At 37.3% G+C, this 18,990-nt stretch overlaps 3 protein-coding genes across 3 annotated transcripts; all 3 read left to right on the plus strand.

Annotated features, from left to right (window-relative positions):
* The first annotated feature begins 437 nt into the window (after positions 1 to 437).
* On the plus strand, positions 438 to 7,376 carry kctd13 (potassium channel tetramerization domain containing 13). The gene is made up of 7 exons (XM_042505636.1): positions 438 to 857; positions 1,878 to 2,138; positions 2,934 to 3,103; positions 3,500 to 3,589; positions 4,362 to 4,414; positions 4,524 to 4,719; positions 5,912 to 7,376. Exons 2-7 carry the CDS (start codon positions 1,901 to 1,903, stop codon positions 6,149 to 6,151), a joined length of 987 nt encoding a protein of 328 aa, XP_042361570.1. The 5' UTR covers positions 438 to 857; positions 1,878 to 1,900; the 3' UTR covers positions 6,152 to 7,376.
* Positions 7,377 to 8,387: 1,011 nt separating this feature from the next.
* On the plus strand, positions 8,388 to 14,530 carry hirip3 (HIRA interacting protein 3). The gene is made up of 8 exons (XM_042505252.1): positions 8,388 to 8,482; positions 9,135 to 9,255; positions 9,378 to 9,522; positions 11,107 to 11,502; positions 11,600 to 11,757; positions 12,272 to 12,419; positions 12,692 to 12,790; positions 13,694 to 14,530. Exons 1-8 carry the CDS (start codon positions 8,409 to 8,411, stop codon positions 13,879 to 13,881), a joined length of 1,329 nt encoding a protein of 442 aa, XP_042361186.1. The 5' UTR covers positions 8,388 to 8,408; the 3' UTR covers positions 13,882 to 14,530.
* Positions 14,531 to 14,782: 252 nt separating this feature from the next.
* On the plus strand, positions 14,783 to 18,182 carry antkmt (adenine nucleotide translocase lysine methyltransferase). The gene is made up of 6 exons (XM_042505719.1): positions 14,783 to 14,821; positions 15,988 to 16,151; positions 16,235 to 16,339; positions 16,419 to 16,559; positions 16,894 to 16,944; positions 17,315 to 18,182. The coding sequence occupies exons 2-6, from the start codon at positions 15,990 to 15,992 to the stop codon at positions 17,546 to 17,548; spliced, it is 693 nt and encodes a 230-aa protein (XP_042361653.1). The 5' UTR covers positions 14,783 to 14,821; positions 15,988 to 15,989; the 3' UTR covers positions 17,549 to 18,182.
* The last annotated feature ends 808 nt before the right edge of the window (positions 18,183 to 18,990 follow it).

Genomic DNA, 18,990 nt, shown 5'->3' on the forward strand with positions numbered 1-18,990 from the left:
TTATTTTTATCTTTATTACAAGAAGAAGAAGATAAGGAACTGGACAATTTAATCGGCATTTCTGTAAATTGCTTTCTGGTCTTCAGTTTCGCCATTTTATTTTGAAACCGGAAATGGCAGCACACACTCATGTCTGCATTTGCAGCAGCTTGACGAGTTGAAATGTTGCAATTCTTCACTGTGACCACAAGAGGGCAGCCGTGACTCTAAAAACATAAATTCACTTTTTTATGCCACATTAAAAATCATTACAGGGATAACTGATCCAAACACACTTAAACTGATGATAAAATGTTGCTGTTGGTATTTGCAATAATCACATTAGCATAAGTTATGAATATTTATATTAAAAAAATGATGATGATACACTGCTGCACGTTTCAGGTCCTAACGGTGGCGCTAATTCACATCACAATCTGCAGTTTAAAACTGGGAGAAGAAGAAGAAAGCAGCGGAAGCAGATGTGCGAGTTTCGTTTCCGAGTGACCTACTTTAGCGTTTAACATCACTTATAAATCTTTACGTCCAACAATGGAATCGGTCGCTCTTCACATGGCAGTTAACATTTCTTTGATGTCTAGTTTGTAAAATTTTAACTCAAAAAGCGACACAAAACAAATGAGCATAGCTAGTTTAGCGCGTAGCCAAACAGACTAGCCGCTGTTAGCCTCTTTGATTTAGCTAACTGCGATTAAAATGAGTTGTCAGACATCGGCTGCGCCCTAAATTCACTTGTTTTATTTGGACTGATCGTCGTATTTGCTCGCCTGCTGATTATAAACCGCCGGCTGATCAACATTTACACAGTTGGCTATCTCGGTTTCGCTCGGTCGCAGCCCCCTTGGATGTTCAGTGCGGTAAGTACATTTGTTACAAGCTAAATTGTTATATTTTGATCACGTTAGCCTCATGAATAAACGGCTGCTCCGTCAGTAAAGTTATGTTTGAGCTAACGGTGCTTGTGGTTGCAGCCAGCTTAGATGTTGGTGACATTTTATAGGTAAACAACTAACTTAAATGCAGCTTTAGATGTCTGTGACGCTGCTGTGAGACATCGGAGGACTCAGTCAGCTGACAGGACAGTCTGCACGTATGCAGCTAATGTGGGACAACACTTCAGGAAATAATGAATAAAAATAATAGCTGATGCTCTGAAACAACGCCGTCTGTATGCCACTGAGATGAGGTGTGCAAAGTTTTGTTGTGTTGTTTAGTTAATTTGCAAATACTCCTCAACGGTGTTTTCTGCTTAGTCCTCAAATTTGGATCAGTTATGCAATCTTTGTTTCGTATCTTTTCATGAGTGATTGTAGGTATTTAGTAGAGAATGTATCGTACTCGGGGTTGAGTGATATTGTTGTTTTTAATGAGATCGATAGCCAATATTTGGAACCAATACGCATTTACAGAAAAAAATGAAAATATTCCTGTCGAAATGTTATAAATTGTAATATAACAATCAACACAAAACTCTGTTTAATGCATTTAACAAATGTTTAATCAACGCTGATACTTTCATCATTATATGCATAAAGTTTCCAGCAACTTCTTTTTTTCATGAAGTCAAGTGAAATTTAAATAAAAAAACGAATGAATAAAAATACCTTCCTGAGGCTTTACAAAATAAAAGTTCCTCCCATGCTGACACTTTCTTTGCATGTATTGCAGACTGCTTTCCTCGGTGCTGGCTGAGTGTAATTCACACACTTTTTCCTCTATTAATTTTATAAGCAACCATTAAAAATAAAAGCAAAACGTCAAATGTCGGCTCCGACAATCAGCCAGGCTGATAATCTGGTGACCCCTAGTCTGTCACGCTGCTGTGGGAAAACAGTCTGAACTTGCACAACAAACCATCATATTCTTGTGTGTCACAGTCAGGAAGTGACTCCTCAGCCTCATGTCTGCTGAGGCTTCAGTAGGCAGTCATGCTGCTGACCCGGCCCAGTCTGCTGTTTCCCAGCCTGCCTGCCACGACACCGAGGAGCTCAAAAATCGGGGTTTGCTGGGGAGCAAATACGTCAAATTAAATGTGGGTGGCTCGCTGCATTATACAACCGTCCAGACGTTAAGCAAGGAGGACAGTCTGCTGCGGAGCATATGCAATGGAGGAACAGAGGTTTCCATAGACTCTGAAGGTGAGTGTCTGTGTGGTGAGCTCTGAACTTTTTACTGTATCCACACGTTACTGTTAAATGGATAACAGCTTAACCATTTTTATGAGTATGGAGTGGGATTTGTGTTTTCCGTCTTAACAACGTCGTCATTTCAGCGGCTCTGTTTTTAATTCATCCAAAATGCTAAATATTTGATTCACATAATTTCAGTTTTTCATCAGTTTCCTCCTTTAAGCCTTACACTTTTATCATTTCATATATTTTATTCAGATCTAAAAACATGATTTCTACAATGGAGGGCAATTCTGCCACTTTCATGAACTCTGACAGCAAGTTTCACAATCGTGATGTCATCACATTTTGTGTTGTAAGAGATAATAAATGAGGTCGGAGGAAAGATGATTCACAGTGAGACAGCACACGATTGTCTGCGCTGACTGTTATCAGCAGCCTTATCGTGTGAGGTCATAGTGCGGCCTGTTAAATCGTTTGTTTGACAAAGGTGCGTCTACACTAGCTCCAAACCTTTCAGTGTTTACAAACTTGGCGACGAACGGAAAACTGATTTCCGTGGATCCAGTTTTGGGGAAATAATTCCCAGCTGTTGTGTGTCAGAGCTCAAATGTGAGCGTGAGTCCGACACAATCCGGTTTCCAAATGTCCCAGCTAGAAAACGTTAAAAGGAGATTAGTATTGACACCATAACCAAAACTTCAAACGTGTCATTAATGTTCAGGTGCGCACAAAAACCACAAAATCTATGAAAGATTACTGAAGAATAAAAATGGCTCAACATAATCGTTCTTGCTGTTCCAGGTTGGGTAGTTTTGGACAGATGTGGCCGACATTTTGGACTGGTTTTGAACTTCCTGCGAGATGGCTCAGTGCCGCTGCCAGAGGACCACAGAGAGCTGGATGAGGTTCTGAAGGAGGCCCAGTACTATCGGGTCCAGGGACTGGTGCAGCACTGCCTCGGTGCCATGCAGGTAAACAGATGATATTTTATTGATCCTTACAGGAATCGACAGAGAGAACAACAGAAAAAAGCACCAACGATAAAATTACTGAATGAAACCAAATCATACGGATAAAGCAATAAAAACTATTCGTAACGTAGAATTCAGATAAAAAATCATGGTGTGTAATGTGACTTATCTGAAAACAGTATAACAAATGTATGTAAGATGAGATTAGTCTTTATTGTTTCCCTTTGGAGAAAATCGTCTTGGACATACGAGAGACACGTATGCTTACGTCCACATACATATATAAATATATAAAGTTTATACAGTTTGACATTAAAAATACTATAATTGACACAGTTAGCTGATTAATCGATACTTCCAAAAAGGGCTTTCACGTACTTTCCTGTTTATCTTCAGAAACAAAAGGACGTCTTTGAAACGGTGTGTCGCATCCCGATGATCACCTCAGCCAAAGAAGAGCAGAAGATGATTGCTACGTGTAGAAAGGTAACTTATATTTTGTCTCCGTTAAACGGCTCGCTGATAAAACTGTCGTGTTCACAGCTGTTGAACCTGATGTGTCCGGTTACTCAGAGCTAAAAACAAACAGTAGATGGTGTAACCCTTAGAAAACAGAGCAAATTCGATTGATTTCTTTTAAAAACATGGCGAAAAGGCAAGAAAGAAGAAATGACCCCAAAATTTGCGCAAGAAATTAGTTTAAAAAAAAAAAAGTACAAAAAATAACCTGAAAATCAGCACAAAAAACAAATAAACAAACCCAAAAAGTAATAATAAAAAAATAATAATAAAGAAATGACTCGAAAAACAATAATAGTTCTGTTGTACATTTTAAATATACATTAAGAAATATAGTTTTCTGGACTTTTTCTCCAGCTTTAAAACAATATATATAAAATAATTCTAATTCAACTTATTTCTTTCAGTTTGCGGGACATTTCTTACCAAATTGCTTATTGCCTTTTAAACAACGCTTTCAAAAGGATTCAAACCAAATGTGCTGAGTTCAAAGGTTTAAATATTTGTGAGAGGTGTTTGAAAGCAACACTAGAAAAGTGACGTCGAACCAGATTTCCAAAAAGTGTGAGCTGTGAAATTTGCAGTCTGCTGAGTTTGTTTTACAGATGTTTATCAGGATTTTTAAATTGTTAACTGTCTGAGAATTAATTTCTCTCTCAAATTGTAACTCGTAACAGAATTTACGTTGTTTTTATTTGTACACAGAACTTGTGATTATTGCTTTTTCTTGTCTCTACAGCCGGTTGTAAAATTGCAGAACAACCGTGGAAACAACAAATACTCCTACACCAGGTAAAATACGTTAAAAGCTGAGCTTCATGAATCCTACAGTGCCAGACAAGATGTCGCCTCAACAAACGCTCAGTGTTTCACTTGTTCTTTGTTTCGCTCCTTTGACCAGCAACTCTGACGACAACCTGCTGAAGAACATTGAACTCTTTGACAAGCTCGTGCTGCGATTTAACGGCCGCGTCCTGTTTGTCAAAGACGTTCTCGGGGACGAGATCTGCTGTTGGTCTTTCTATGGCGAAGGTCGCAAGATCGCTGAAGTATGCTGCACTTCCATAGTCTACGCCACAGAGAAGAAGCAGACCAAAGTAAGCATGACGTTTCGTGCACACCAAACCCTTAAAGCAGTACTTCCACATTTTAGCACAACAATAATAAAAATAACTGTATTTATATAGCACCTTTAAAAACAGTTGTTTACGAAGTGCTTTGACAGACTCGGGGAATGATAAAATAAAAACATTAACAAACCTGCCGAACAGAGAAAGGTCTGTCAAAGTCAAACCAAAAGGCGAGAACAAAATGCACATACGAAAGGTCAGCAAGAATAAAGCAAAGAAAAAAATATGAGAAAGCAAGCAGATGTCAAAAGGCAGTTAAAGTTTTTAGAAATGCAAGAATAAATGCAATAAAAGACGATAAAAATTATGTAAGAAATAATAAAAGAAGACAACATCACTTCAGAAACAAAGAAAAGAAGATAAAAACAGATAATAAGAGATAGATGACAAGTAAATACATTTAAAACTTGAGCAGATGCTCATAACTGGACATAAGAAGGATAAGCAACGGATCAATAGAGTAAGAGCAGCAAAATGAAAGAATAGAAGATAAAAAGATAATAAATAAGTAAAGGTGACATCACATAAAAGCAAGTCTGTAAAAGTGAGTTTTTAAAGTGATTTAAAAGTTGTCGCTGATCCCGCGGCCGGAGTCCGCATTTCAGAAATGTAATTCGGGGCGAGACCCATATGTCAGTAAAATCTTAAAATCAACTCTGACACAGGCAGTGGAGGGAAGCGAGGATGGGAGTGATGTGATGCCGTCAGTTAAAACCAGTAAGAAATCTATCTGCGTTTTCTGGACCAGCTGGAGGCGGGGGAGTGATTTTGGGATTTTTGGGTGACACCTGAGCGGAGGGACATACAGACACTTTGACCAGTGTTGGTGTGTCAGGGCCCAGACATACAGATATGAAAGTGAATTTACTTTTTTTTATCAAACCCTTTTTACAGAAAACAAACGAGATTATTTTCCAAGATGCAGAAATATTCCTTTAAGCTGTAGATGGAAATTTAATTATTTCTGAAATTCATTGTGCGACGGACAGACAGAAATAAACAGACAGCCATAGTAACACCAACAACAAAACCAAACAAAACATCAGTAGCTGTTGATGCCGTAAAAGAGCTGATATTACTGCTTTGACAAGGGTTGAGAATTTGTTTTTTGTATTGCACTAAAAAATAATAATCCTGAAACTGAACGTTTCGTTTTCAGGTGGAGTTTCCCGAGGCTCGAATCTTTGAAGAAACCCTCAATATCCTCATTTATGAGAACGGCAGAGGATCTGGTCCGGGAGGCTTACACCTTTTAGACTCAAGAGGTTCGGGTTCGTCGCTGGGAGCCGAGGAAGAAGGTGCTGCGGGAGGCGACAGGCGAGTGAGACGGATCCACGTGAGGAGGCATATAATGCACGATGAAAGAGGGCACGGTCAGCAAACTGTGTACAAGGACTAATCAGGTGAAAAGCGTGGGAGAGTGACTTCACGTAGGTTCGTGTTTCTTTTGTTGGTGATAGCGGAACGAGAGCGATGTCCTCGGATCATAGCAATAGCTCGGTAGTTATTTCCTGAAATGTCTTTGGACGTCACTGCACAGAGAGTTAGGAGGCGATGACTGATCTGTAACCGAAGTAAGAGTTGTGGGAAAGGCTTCTGTTTACAAGAAAAACAATTGTGTACATTATTTAAATAGGAAATGCTTGTAAAAAATTATTCGGGACAGGAAACTGGCATAAACATAACTTTGCTAACGTTAAGGAACTTCCTGCAAGTTACTGAACGGGCCTAAAAACCCAACACTCGCCGCACCTGTTGGCGTGGGTGTTAATGATATGCACTGGCGCCTCCTCTGTGTTTGACTTATAGGAAACACTGTCAGTCTTTATTCAGGTTGTGAAACATCTGTTGCCTTTTCATACGTTGGACCGATGATGCTGCCCGACTGTGATGAACGGAGGACGGTCTAAGTTTAGCCGAGATATGTTAACACTGGAATAAAACTGAGGAGCCATTTTTAGGGAGGTTGTCCACGAATGAGGTTGTTGAGCAGCTCCATTTTTTCTTTGTTTAAATTATTACTGCTGTTGCTTCAAGATGTTTTTATTAATTTATGAACCTAATTTATTGTTTGGTATTTAATTTTTTTGTATTGTATGCAATCTTTGTGTTAATTAGTGCTCGAGTGAGTTTTAATTTTTTTTTTTTTTTTTGGGGAATGATACGATGCACTCTATAGCACACACTCAATTTTGAAATTTCTCCTGTAAATGACTAAATAGTGAACTTAAATTTCAGTTTAATGTTTCAAGAGGAACCGTGACCATTTCTTTGATAATGTTTTCTATTCTGAGCCATGATCTGTCACTTTCGCTTTATGTCTTACACCAAAACCCTGAAATGTGCTCAAAGTAATTGGCTATACAGTGATGTGAAAGGATATTAATACCGGGTTGTATTTTTATTTCTCTCAGGGAGAGGATGGATATTTTCTTTCTGAGATTCACCAGTGTCTTGTGTAAACCTAATCACTCTGAATACTGAAAAAAAACATTGAATGAGAGCAATATGTGTCTCAGACCCTTTTATAAAATCACCTTGGATACTTTAAAATATGCACTAATATGACTTCCGTCCAGAAGTGGTCATGGAAATGTTCTGAATAAATTACTTATGAAATTCAACTGTAGCTTCTTGGTTTTATTTTTCCCTTCTGTCCTAAAGTACAATAAATTTTAAAAAATGGAGAAAGTCCCTTACATGTTACAGAAAACAAGTGAAAGTTTCCCACGGGATATTTCTTTACTTAGATGTAGATTTTGGAGATGTCAGAGTGGGCACATCCACCTCAATATTTACATGTGCATTTTTCACCCCTCAATAAAAAAAACGTTGTAGCAGACCTTTATTTTGTCAAAATATTAGACATGTATGCCATGAGTATTCATGGAGAAATGCCACAAATTGGTGCATAAAAATTAACCAAAATGCAGGAAATTATGTGTTTGATGCTCAAACTCATTTCATTATGTTCACTCTCATGTTAAAACAAAACACACGTGTATTTCTGTACATTTAATTCACTCAGATGGTTTATTATTGGAGACTGGATTACTTTTGACAAGATAGGTTACAGATTACTAGTTACCCTGTTCAAATGTAATGTTATGTAACTATTTTAATTACTCCGTCAAAGAATTGTAATTTAGTACATCTGATTACTTCACTAACAAATATTTTATAAAGAGGTGAAAAGGCCTTAAAACCTGTGTAAATGTTGTGCTCAAATTTGTCTCAATTGTTTTACTGACCTGCCATGTCCAAAAAACATACCTAAAGATGGCATTCCTGCGCAACAAAAATGTGTAAATCAGCAAAAATTAATGTTTTATTCAACATGTAAACTTTCTACTGAAAAGTTTTATTTCACATGTAACAACATTTTTATTAGTAATTTATTTTAAAAAGATTACAATAAAAAATATTTATTTATTTACTGTGACAGTTGCACCCCAAAACCGATTTGGGTCTTGGAAATATACTTAATTTTAAATATAAGAAAGAATTTCAGTTTAATTTCAAGGGGGAAAAAAGTTCAAGCTGTTTGGGTCTAGTCAGCTTTTATTTTGAAAGGGTGTGGCGCTACTCTGACGCCACTTCCCGTAACTTCCGGGGGTCCATCCGCCGCCAAAAAGGAAAAAACACTGTCAGAAAACATGGTGTCAGAGAAAGTGACAAAAAGTATCCGCAGGTTTGTGCGTGGTCAGCTCCGGGATGAGCCAGACCTCAGGTATTGTCGAAACACCGAGGAGTTTGTTTTAATGTTGTTTGTTTGTACCGGAAATATGTGAGAAACGGGCTCGCGCACTTTGTTTGTGTGTTAAGAGTTAATTGTTGCTAACTTTGGCGGAGCAGTTAACAGTGATACACACCGTGATAAACAAACCGTGTCTCCTTTTCAAAAACTGTTACTAGGTGTTATTTAACTTCTTAGACTAGTTGCTTGATGCGTATTTGACGTCTTTATTGTGTCATTTACAATGAATATAAGTCAATACATACGTGACGCAGTTTAACGATGCTGGCTGGAAATTGTATCTTTTAGTGGACCAAGAGTTAACCCTTAAAATTTGGAGCGGCGTCACTTTTCTTATGCTGCTTTCAGGCACTTTTCACAAGTATTATTTTTTTGAGCAAATTGCCTTGATTTTCTTCAGAAACACAGGAAGAAGGCACTGACCGACTCAACAAAACAAGACCTAAATACTAGCAAGATTTTTTTTTAATAGCAAGAAAATTAACTGAAATTAGCAGGTTTATTTTTTCAGGTTTATTTTTCAGTCTATTCAAAAACACAAGGGCTGAAATAAATTATTTCTGCTAATATAAATACCTGTCTCCCTCACACACCATGATGTGATCTTTCTGCTGTCCTATTCCAGCACACTGACCTTAGGAATCCTAAAAAAGCGATATCTGGCACTTGTGCAATGTGAATCACTAAGTCCAGAGGTGAAAAATATCATGAAACAGGTGGTTGCAGAGGAACTGATGAAAATGCAGGTATGTGAATCTTCCTTTTACAGTTTCTACCTGTTTCTTACAGTGTTTGAGATTTTTTTAGGTGGATCATTTTAGTGCTGTTGTTATGACTGTAATCGTCATCCTCCTTTTTTTCCTGCTAGGACAAAGATGAAAGTGGAAGTGATTTGGAGACCACAAAGCCCCCAAACAAAAGGAAGAGAGAAGAGGAAAATGACGAGGGGATGAGTGGGAGAGAAGATGAATCCGAGGCAAAGAAATCCCGTCGCCAGTTAAGCTCATCATCAGGTAGGTTATACCTGCTTGTTTTTTAATGCATTTGGAGGCCTGTATGTTTAATAAACTAGAGCATGTTCCTCTGTGCAGTTATTCGATGTAAAATGCTGTGGCTCAGAAAAAAGCAGGTCAGCTACTTATAGAGTTTGCAGTTTGATCCCGAGCTCCTCCAGTTTGCACCACGTATTGTCCTTGGGAAAGCCACTTAACCCCAAATTGCTCCTCATTTTTGTACAATTGGTGTATACATTGTTTGTACATATTATATATATATATATATATATATATATATTTTTTTTTTTTTTTTTTTTTTTTTTTTTTTTAAATTTATTTATTTAATTTTTTTTTAATTGTTTTTTTTTCTAGACTGTGGACTTTATTTTACTATTTTGCACCTTGTTTTTTTATTTACTTAGCACCTTGTTTTTTATTATTCAATATTTTTTATATTTGTAATTATTTTTTACTGTTATATTCTTTTTAACCTGTACCTCATAGCTTCTGTAACACTGCAAATATTCCCACTGTGGGACTAATAAAGCATTATCTTATCTTATCTTATGATCAGTCAGTGCCTTACATGGTAACCTTTAGGGATGCACGATAATATCGGCAGATATTAGCTTTAAAATGAAATACTGGAATTGGCTAACATACCGATTTCTGCCAATATCACAATCTAATATATTTTTTAAGATTATTATCGACAAAGTCAACATATGCAAAACATCAACTATAAGTTGAGGTATTTTTGTTGTTTTGCACAATGAGTGATTATTACATACACTGAAAAGCATTTTATTTTCATGTCTCCATGTGCTGGTTGGCCATCGAGATGAGAGTATGATGTTAATAACACTCCAAAAGACACTTGATAATCACTAAAATAAGGTATGAAAAAACAGATATATCGATATCAGTAGCGGTTATCGGCCAAATGAGTTGTTATATATCGGATATCTGCAAAATATCCAATATCATGCATCCCTAGTAGTCTTGCAAAAATTGAAACCCCTTATACAGCATATAAACACAATCTATCATTAACAGTAGGACGAGGGCTGCAAATAATGATTGTTTTCCGTATTGATTAATCTGCAGATACATTTCTCGATTAATTGTTTGGTCTTTAAAAAAAAACGATCAGCCCAGTGATATCAAAAAAGCTCTTCTTTAGTCCAACCAACTCTGCAAAACCAACAAATATTCATTTTACTTTGATATTAAAAAGAGAAATGTTGAAAATCCTTATATTTGAGAAGCTGGAATCTACAAATCTTTGGAAGTTTTGCGTAAGAAAGGACAAACATTGCATGGATTATCAAAATAGTTGGCAAAGAAATTTCTGGCAAAGGACTAATGGATTAATCCACTAATGGTTGCAACTCTAATTTGGACATGTGCATTCACAATATTATGGTTTGGCTGCATCTCAGGTCAGCTGTTCCACATAAAACCACACTTGTTGTTGGCATGCAGCTCATGAAAGGCCATTTCTATTTTCAGATAGTCTTACTGACCCAGCACCTGTGTTAACCTTACCTTGTCTGTTTTATCCACACATCATGAGTTTATTTTTGTTTTTGTTTTTTTCAGAATCAGAGGACAAAGAGAACCGCAAAACAGGAAGTGAAGAGAGTGAGGAGGAAGAGCAAATGAAATCTGAATCTGAGGATGAAAAGCAACAGGTGAAAAAATCACAGAAAAAAACAAATGGAAACAGTAAACAGCAGATACAGAACAGTGAAGACTCAGATGAGGAAGTGAATGAGTCAGAAAAAAAGGGAAGTGAAAGTGAATCTGATGACAGTCCAGAAGAAAAGGTGATTAGGAAAGAAAAAGATACAAAGAATCGAGAGGCAAGAAGCAGTGATACAAGTCAAAGAAAGAAAACACCACAGAGTGATGGAGAGAAGGAAACCGACACAGATAGCAAGTCAGAAAAAAGCGACAAAATCAACAGCAGCGACTCCTCAGATGAGAGTGAAAAAGGTGAGTATGCAAACATGTGCACGTCCTTTAGATTAATGTACATTCATTTCATGTTTTTCTCTGTGAGTGAATATGACTTTTTTCTTGTGTTCTGCAGAAGAAAAAGTCTTAGTTGAAAAGAAAACTAACGAACCAGATTCAGATTCATCGTCGCTCCCCTCATTGGACGATGAACAGGACAGTAAAAAAGAAAAAACACAAGATGATAAAAAGAAGAAACCCGCAAAAAAAGAGAAGAGCTCCAGTCATAAAAAGGTGAGCACATGAGTTATGTTACCGAGTAGAATCAGGAAAATAAAGCTTTCGAAAGTTTTAATTAAAGTGGAATTAGACAGGTTTTTTGCTGTAACTTATAATTATGAAGTACGTAATCTAATGGCTATAGAGTAATGATAGTCCCTGCGTTTAGATCGGTTCCCTTCAGCCTCGTTTTCACGATACAATTCTGTATGCCATCGGGTATGATTTCCCGGAAAAATTAAGGCTTGATTTACAGCACAAAGGAAGTGCGTCACTAACAAAAAAAACATTTGAAATTTGAAAAGTTGTCTAATTTCACTTAAAATGTCCAACATTTGTCCTCTCCCTCCAATATCGCCCTCAGAGCTCTGATTGAACTCAGGAGACAAAGTGCAGCATGAATGGTAGAAAGATGGAAGTTTTCAAAATAAATGACCAAAACATAAGTATATGTTGGGTAATCTTAAGAGTGGAGACGTAGCATAATCATATCTTTCCTTCACAATTTGTCCTCTGATCCGTCCTGCAGGAAGACAACAAAGCAGTTGTGAGGCTGAAGCGCTACATTTCTCTCTGTGGTCTGAGGCCGAATTACAAGAAGCTCCTGGACGGCTGTCCCTCGACTCGGTCTCAGGTGGCTGTTCTGAAGAAGGAGCTTGAAGACCTTGGTGTCCAGGGTCAGTGGGAATATTTTCACATTTTAATAGACTTCACATTCTGGGAATCACTGTCTTGGTTTTGTTTTTTTTTTAATTTAAGTTGTAGAAAAAGTAGTATTGCACACAACTCCAAAAATATATTTATCAGTGTCAAATGATTTTTTTTGTCACTCTGAGGACGGCTTATTAGCAGAAACGCGTCCATGATTGCCCTAACTAACTGAGTTGATCTACTCAGTGACCTGTGGATTTAAGTAATAAAGTTTGTGTGTGTGTGTTTTTTCACACAGGTCAGCCATCTATTAAGAAATGTAAAAAGGTCAGAATGATGAGAGAGCAAGCTCAGGAACTAGCTGAGCTTGACGTCAGCAACATCATTGCCACAAAAGGTAACTATCTGTCTCTTTTCTTGAGTTTTGACACCCATTACTGTGTGATCTTCCAGTTTTCTGGAGGAAAAGAGTCATTACTGAGTATTTATAAGTAGCCAAGCAGGATTTCTTATAATGATTCATTGGTCAAGTTTGCTGTCTGTGTGTAATAACATTTTTAACACTTTTGTGACTTGTTCATTGTGAATATTTCTAAACTATAGACGAAAAACAAATGTATTTCAGTCATCACTCAATTTGAATTCTGGAAAAGCGAACAAATATAAATGCATTGGACTTGGCAACTATGTGAGGGGGGCAGGTATGCAAACATTGTTAATGTAATGAGTATGCACAGTGGATGTAAACAAATATAGCACTAAAAAATGGCTTTTAAATTAAAGATCCAGTGTGTAGGATTTAGGGGGATGTTTTGGCAGAAACAGAATATAATAACTATGATTTCATTTGTATACAATCACCTGAAACTGAGAATTGTTATCTTAAAATGAGCCATTTATATCTAAATACAGAATCTGCCATGTTTTTTCTTCTGAATGAGCAAATGAAATGCTGTCTGTTGATATGCCACCGTAGTTTGCCTACGTGTTTGGCACGTTTTAGTTGGCTGCAGTCTTCAACTTCACCACTAGATGTCACTAAATCATCACAATAACAGTGGACCTTTAAATTGTTTTTATTGAATTTTACACATCTACTAGTTTCTTAAACACTAAATACTGTTAAATCGCTGTGGTTTATCACCTGGTTGGATCAAGAAGTGCACAATGCACCTACAGTACATTATTGAAGTTGTTGCAGCTGTGTCTCTAATTATAAGTAATTCATACATTTTTATCATATTGTTGCACATGCAAAATATCAGTTAATGAGACCTGTTAATGTGGATACCTCTCTCAGGTCGGCCGAAACGCAGAGCAGCCTCAGCGTGGGATAAACAACCCGACCCTCCGTCCTCCACGTACCTGCGTACTCTGAACTCCGGCTCTGATAGTGACGAGGAGAACAATACAAACAGGGGGCGCAAAAGAACAACAGACTGGTCCAACCTGCAGGGGATCATCAGTGATGATGCTGACAGCAACTGACAGGGACACTTCCACTTGTTCAGAGGCTACTTATATATGGACATTCATTTTTCTTTGTACAAGTTCTGTTTTTGTCTTTGCAAATTGTTTTGATATTAAATATTTTTTAAACCTTTTGCAAAAAAAAAAGAAAATTGATATTTGAGGTAAAATGTACATCTTTGTTATATTTCAAATAAAATTATTGTGCGCTTATGGAACAATTATTTTATTTTAATCAGTGATTAAAACATTGCTGATTTAACTATTGGTTTCTCTAACTGAATGAAATGCTGCAGAGGCTCTATGGTCCCATGAAGTAATATTTTTATTTTGTGCATGATCTTGTACTGGTTCGTGTATATAAAACATGAAAAAACTTACAGGGTTGAGACAGCGTAGTAATGAACCAATGTCTATAAAAGCGTCCGAGAGCAAATAGCCACAATTTCATTTTACTCAGAAAGTCTGAGTTGAGCTACAACACACCAAAATTTGTGACCCAAATAGGTATTGCCATTGTATAAGTGTTTTATTATTCCTTGTCACATAACTTTATTACGATAAAAATCTTCCGGCATCACAGAATTGAATGTGTCACCATTTTCTGTGACTTGATAAAAGACTTTCTGCTACACTGCATCTGCAAATGTTTTTATCTTAATTGCATTTATTTTGATCGCTTTCCAAATATAGTGTCATTATTGTTCTTAGGGTTGCACATTTTTATAGCTGAGATTTGTGAAATTTGTCAGAATCTGTGACAATAGAATATATGTTAGGCCATATAAAAAAAAAAAAAATTAAATCCTATTTTGGTGACAGTTTCTGATTTTGCAGTTTACCCTGAAAATGCGTGAGTCACACTTCCGGAACTAACGTAGGTAAGCCCCCTGGTACACGGGATGTTTTGCAGACGGACTGGTCCTACGGGCAAGTGTGTCCGCACGCACTCCTTCAGGTCAATGAGATATTTTTTTGCTAATTATTTTAATAACAGCGCAGATTTTGCGGGATGTTTTTGTGCGTAGGGCAGCTGTTGTGTTGCTAATGAATGTGTTAATTCGTATTCTCAGTCAGACCTCTGGACATATATTAATAACTGCATGCACGTGACCCTCAATCTGCTGCACACAGCCCGTCTGTCACAGAGGCACCTCAGTGTAATAATTTAGAAAAGTAACGTTACTTTACATTGGAAGTGACATGCATTAAACCAAAGGTTGATAAATTGTTAAAATGTATGGATTTTATGTTTTTTTAATCCCTTAAAATTAATACAATCTGACCAAGTGTTATTGTACACTTTATATAGGACGGAATGTAAATGAAGTTACACAAGGCTGTCTGACACATCCACACATTCACTACACTAGTAGAGTGTAAATAACCTTTTTTGTTGGCAAAATTACAACTAAGGTGTTTTTGTAAAACTGGCTGTGTGAGATGTAGAGGGATTGTTAAAAAAAACACCTAGTAACCTAGAAAAATTATGCATATGTAATAAAAAAAATGAAGGTATAGCCTGCAATCACTGGGCAAAGCAGCCAAATTGGTGTACACACTATTTGCACAGAGTGAGATGACAGATATTTGGCATTTCAAAGTCTCAAGCCTTGCTGCCTTGGAATACACTACTTAACCCATTGAACCCTAAGCAAACTGGCCAAAAAATTGCTAAAAAGTTAATAAAGAGTTACAAGAAATTACCTGAAAATAGGCAAAAAAGAGACAACCCTAAGAAAGTGCAAAAAACAAAATCAAATAAAGTCTGTCATTTTCCTCTAACATAATTTTAAGCAACACATTCCCTTTTTTATATCTAATAATTTCCCCTTAGCTCATTTTTGTTGTCAACATTTTATTTTATTTTAATTTTCTGGACATTCCTTGCCAAGTTATCCATTGCATTTTTTCATATGTTTTCAAAAGAAATGAAAACCAATTTTCTCAGGTTCCTTGGGTTTTATCGCTTGCTAAAGGTGTCTGAACGTACCACAACAGAGCTGATGTCGATCCATGTTCTAAAGGGTTCATTTGAAGAACTGTGTTAAACCCCTTTCCCCATGAAATTTAGTATATTCTGTAAAATATTCCTTAAATTTTACCACTACACGTTCCATGCAGGAATGGATGACGATGCACCAGATGAGGTCTTCGCTGAGCTCAGGGCCAGGCCCCTCGGAGGATGGGCGGTTGCTCAGATAGCTGCTGGCACTGGGCTCGCTATATATGCCATGTGGGCAGGAGTCCTCCAGCCAGGCTTCCGAAAAGTCCCCTTGAGGCTGCAGGTATGGTCTCCATTTAGAGTATCATTTTATGTATTTACCAACTGTGCAGAATTTTAACAGAAGTTCTTAAAAATGTCTTCCAGGTCCCGTATATTCCTGCCAGCAAAGCTCAAGTAGATAATGTGATGACATTGCTTAGAGGTCGAAAGGGAGGCCTTGTGGATTTGGGATCTGGTGATGGCCGCATTGTAAGTATAGGCAACATATTTGGGCTCCTGTTTACTGGTGAGCAATGTGTGTTGACCGGGTTGATTTCTAACCCTTTAGATCTTGGAAGCCCATCGGCAGGGTTTCTCGCCTGCAGTTGGTTATGAGCTCAACCCCTGGCTGGTTCGCCTGGCTCGCTTTCATGCCTGGAGAGCAGGGCATCGTGGAAAAGTGTCGTACAGACGCGAAGATCTCTGGAAGGTTTGACATTTATCACTTGTGTTATGACATTAGTTATTCTACTGTTGAGATTTGCAAACAGTTGCTACACCTGAGTTATGACAACTCACAAAGTTCCTGTGATTTGTCTTGCAACAACATAATAGGTTGAATTTCTTATTAGCAAATGTGAAATGTGACTAAATATCTTTATGAGTAAAACAAATATGTTTTTCATAGTGGTTTGGCTTGCCTTACTGGTTTACTTTATTCTTTCCATTTGAATACTAAAAACAGATCATCATTGCATCTGTTATTTAAAGCTAAATTGTTCATAAAGTTGCCTTTTTACCACATGCCTCAAATCTTATTACAGGTCGACTTGACAGAATGCAAGAATATAACAGTGTTTTTGGCTCCTAGTGTGGTAAGTAATATAATGAACAGATCTATAAACTGTGAAATAAAGATCATATCAATTTAGCATATAGTTAAAAAAGAAACAGATGAATGTGAACCACCATTCACCCCCACATGGCATGATAGAAACTCTTGTTTCTAAATTGTTTGTTACTGTGTCAGCCAGATGGTTGCAACTTGTTAAGCACTTTATCAAGAATCCCATGGTTGAAACACAACCACCTATATTTTTGTTTTCTACACAGCCACAAATAAGTCCTAGGAAGAATCGGTCAGCACACGGTTAAAGTTGGAGTTGAATTCAGATGTGAAATCATGTGTAAATTTCAGTAAATTTATTTATAAGTATTGCAATGACACTTTTCTTTTCTTGTCAGCTTTCATTATTGCAGCAGAAGTTGCAGGCTGAGCTTGCCGACGATGCCGTAGTGGTCGCTGGTCGTTTTCCCTTCCCTGACTGGACACCTTGCAGGATTGAGGGACAGGGTGTGGACAGAGCCTGGGCTTACAGCATGCAAGCACAAAGACAGAACACCATGAAAAATGACAAGCTCACAGTTTCAGATAGTGACCCCAACAGTGGACTAACCAAGGAGAAAGGATCCACTTGAAGCTTCATGTTCCCAGTCTTTTTCCCTTGAGAGTGGAAACATGAAATGATACAGTAACATTAGCAAGCTGCTTTTGTAAGATAATCCTAAAGTATTGAGGATGTTTAATCTAACTGACTGAAAACATTTTGACTACATCTCCAACCTTCTGACAAACTTGTTGTTGCTTCCCACTCTACTGTGGCACTGAAATAACCAAGTAACAGCAAACATATATTTTTGCAGAAACGCTCTTCGGGGAGTAAGCTTATAAATGTATTTAGAAGTAATTTTATCATCTGAATTGTTTTAAGTATATGTCACAGAAATGAAGACTAGTTTGTGTTTTTATGTGCTCTATTTATCATTATTAATTATTATTATGTAATATTTCTTAGACAGCTCTACGTGTAATTGTACACCTTCAGAGGAAAGTTCACATTCCATGGTGCAGCCAATTTTCTACAGGTACACAGAGGTAAAAATGTAAATGCTCTGTAGGTGATGGACTTCTCAGCTGTGAGAATGCCATCATGACAGAAAATGAGGAATGAGGCTTTTCAGGCTCTGGAGTTCACAGTGTTTTTCCTCAAATTTTACAAACAGATTGTAACACTTGCTTAAACCTCATGAGGTCCACAGTGTATAAAGGATAGTGGCAACAGTTTCCATGTGTATAGCACATCCCTTAAAGGTATACCCATATGATGTATACATGTGGGTTTGCTAACACAGTGATCGTTCTTATGTATTGATAATGAATTGTCTTAACTCATGCACCATGTGCAGGAAACTTCATTTGTCACCTTAACTCGGATGGTTTTTGTGTTGTGTGAAATTAAACTTTGGTTGACATTCAAAATTGGTTTATAGTGACTACAACATATCACTGCTGTAAGCAGCCACATATATTGTTCATAATAAATAACAAAACGCTACATAAACTGCACAATCCAAGATAAACTGAATGGTCTTTGTACACAACTAACAGCATCTGGATGTTAAATATGAGAAATCAAAATATCACAGAGCATGGGTGGATTGTGAGATAATGGGCCCCTGGGTAAAAACATGCAGAAGGCCCCACATCCTCTCACATCCTCCCCACATCCTCTCCTGGGAGCAAGACACACAGACTTTTTGGTTGCTCTGCCTCTTTGTTGTTGTTGTCATTGTTGCTGTTGTTTCGCATCTCTTTCATGTTGTCTTTTGTGTCTTTTTGGTAACTGTGTCTCTTTGTGGTTATTATGTGCCTTTTGGGTCATTTTGTGTATCTGTAGTAATTTTTTGTAGTTGTTTTATGGCTCTTGAAAACTGTCTTTGTTTTTGTTTTGTGTCTCTGCTGTAATTTTGTGTCTTTTGGGATGTTTTGTGTGTCTTCGTGGCTGTCTCCATGAGATAATTTTGTGTGTCCTGCAGCAGTTTTGAGTCTCTTTGATGTAGTTTTGTGGGGTTTGGGTTTT

The sequence above is a fragment of the Plectropomus leopardus genome, chromosome 17 (genome assembly GCF_008729295.1).
Source record: "Plectropomus leopardus isolate mb chromosome 17, YSFRI_Pleo_2.0, whole genome shotgun sequence".
Lineage (NCBI taxonomy): Eukaryota > Metazoa > Chordata > Actinopteri > Perciformes > Serranidae > Plectropomus > Plectropomus leopardus.

What these genes read in the sequence shown, in the direction of transcription:
- kctd13 (XM_042505636.1), top strand. Translation starts at nt 1,901, where the DNA reads ATGTCTGCTGAGGCTTCAGTAGGCAGTCATGCTGCTGACCCGGCCCAG. An exon ending in GGTTTCCATAGACTCTGAAG is followed by an intron (nt 2,139 to 2,933) that starts GTGAGTGTCTGT and finishes TTGCTGTTCCAG; the next exon opens with GTTGGGTAGTTTTGGACAGA. An exon ending in ACTGCCTCGGTGCCATGCAG is followed by an intron (nt 3,104 to 3,499) that starts GTAAACAGATGA and finishes GTTTATCTTCAG; the next exon opens with AAACAAAAGGACGTCTTTGA.
- hirip3 (XM_042505252.1), top strand. Translation starts at nt 8,409, where the DNA reads ATGGTGTCAGAGAAAGTGACAAAAAGTATCCGCAGGTTTGTGCGTGGT. An exon ending in AGGAACTGATGAAAATGCAG is followed by an intron (nt 9,256 to 9,377) that starts GTATGTGAATCT and finishes TTTTCCTGCTAG; the next exon opens with GACAAAGATGAAAGTGGAAG. An exon ending in CCAGTTAAGCTCATCATCAG is followed by an intron (nt 9,523 to 11,106) that starts GTAGGTTATACC and finishes TGTTTTTTTCAG; the next exon opens with AATCAGAGGACAAAGAGAAC.
- antkmt (XM_042505719.1), top strand. Translation starts at nt 15,990, where the DNA reads ATGGATGACGATGCACCAGATGAGGTCTTCGCTGAGCTCAGGGCCAGG. An exon ending in AAGTCCCCTTGAGGCTGCAG is followed by an intron (nt 16,152 to 16,234) that starts GTATGGTCTCCA and finishes AATGTCTTCCAG; the next exon opens with GTCCCGTATATTCCTGCCAG. An exon ending in GATCTGGTGATGGCCGCATT is followed by an intron (nt 16,340 to 16,418) that starts GTAAGTATAGGC and finishes CTAACCCTTTAG; the next exon opens with ATCTTGGAAGCCCATCGGCA.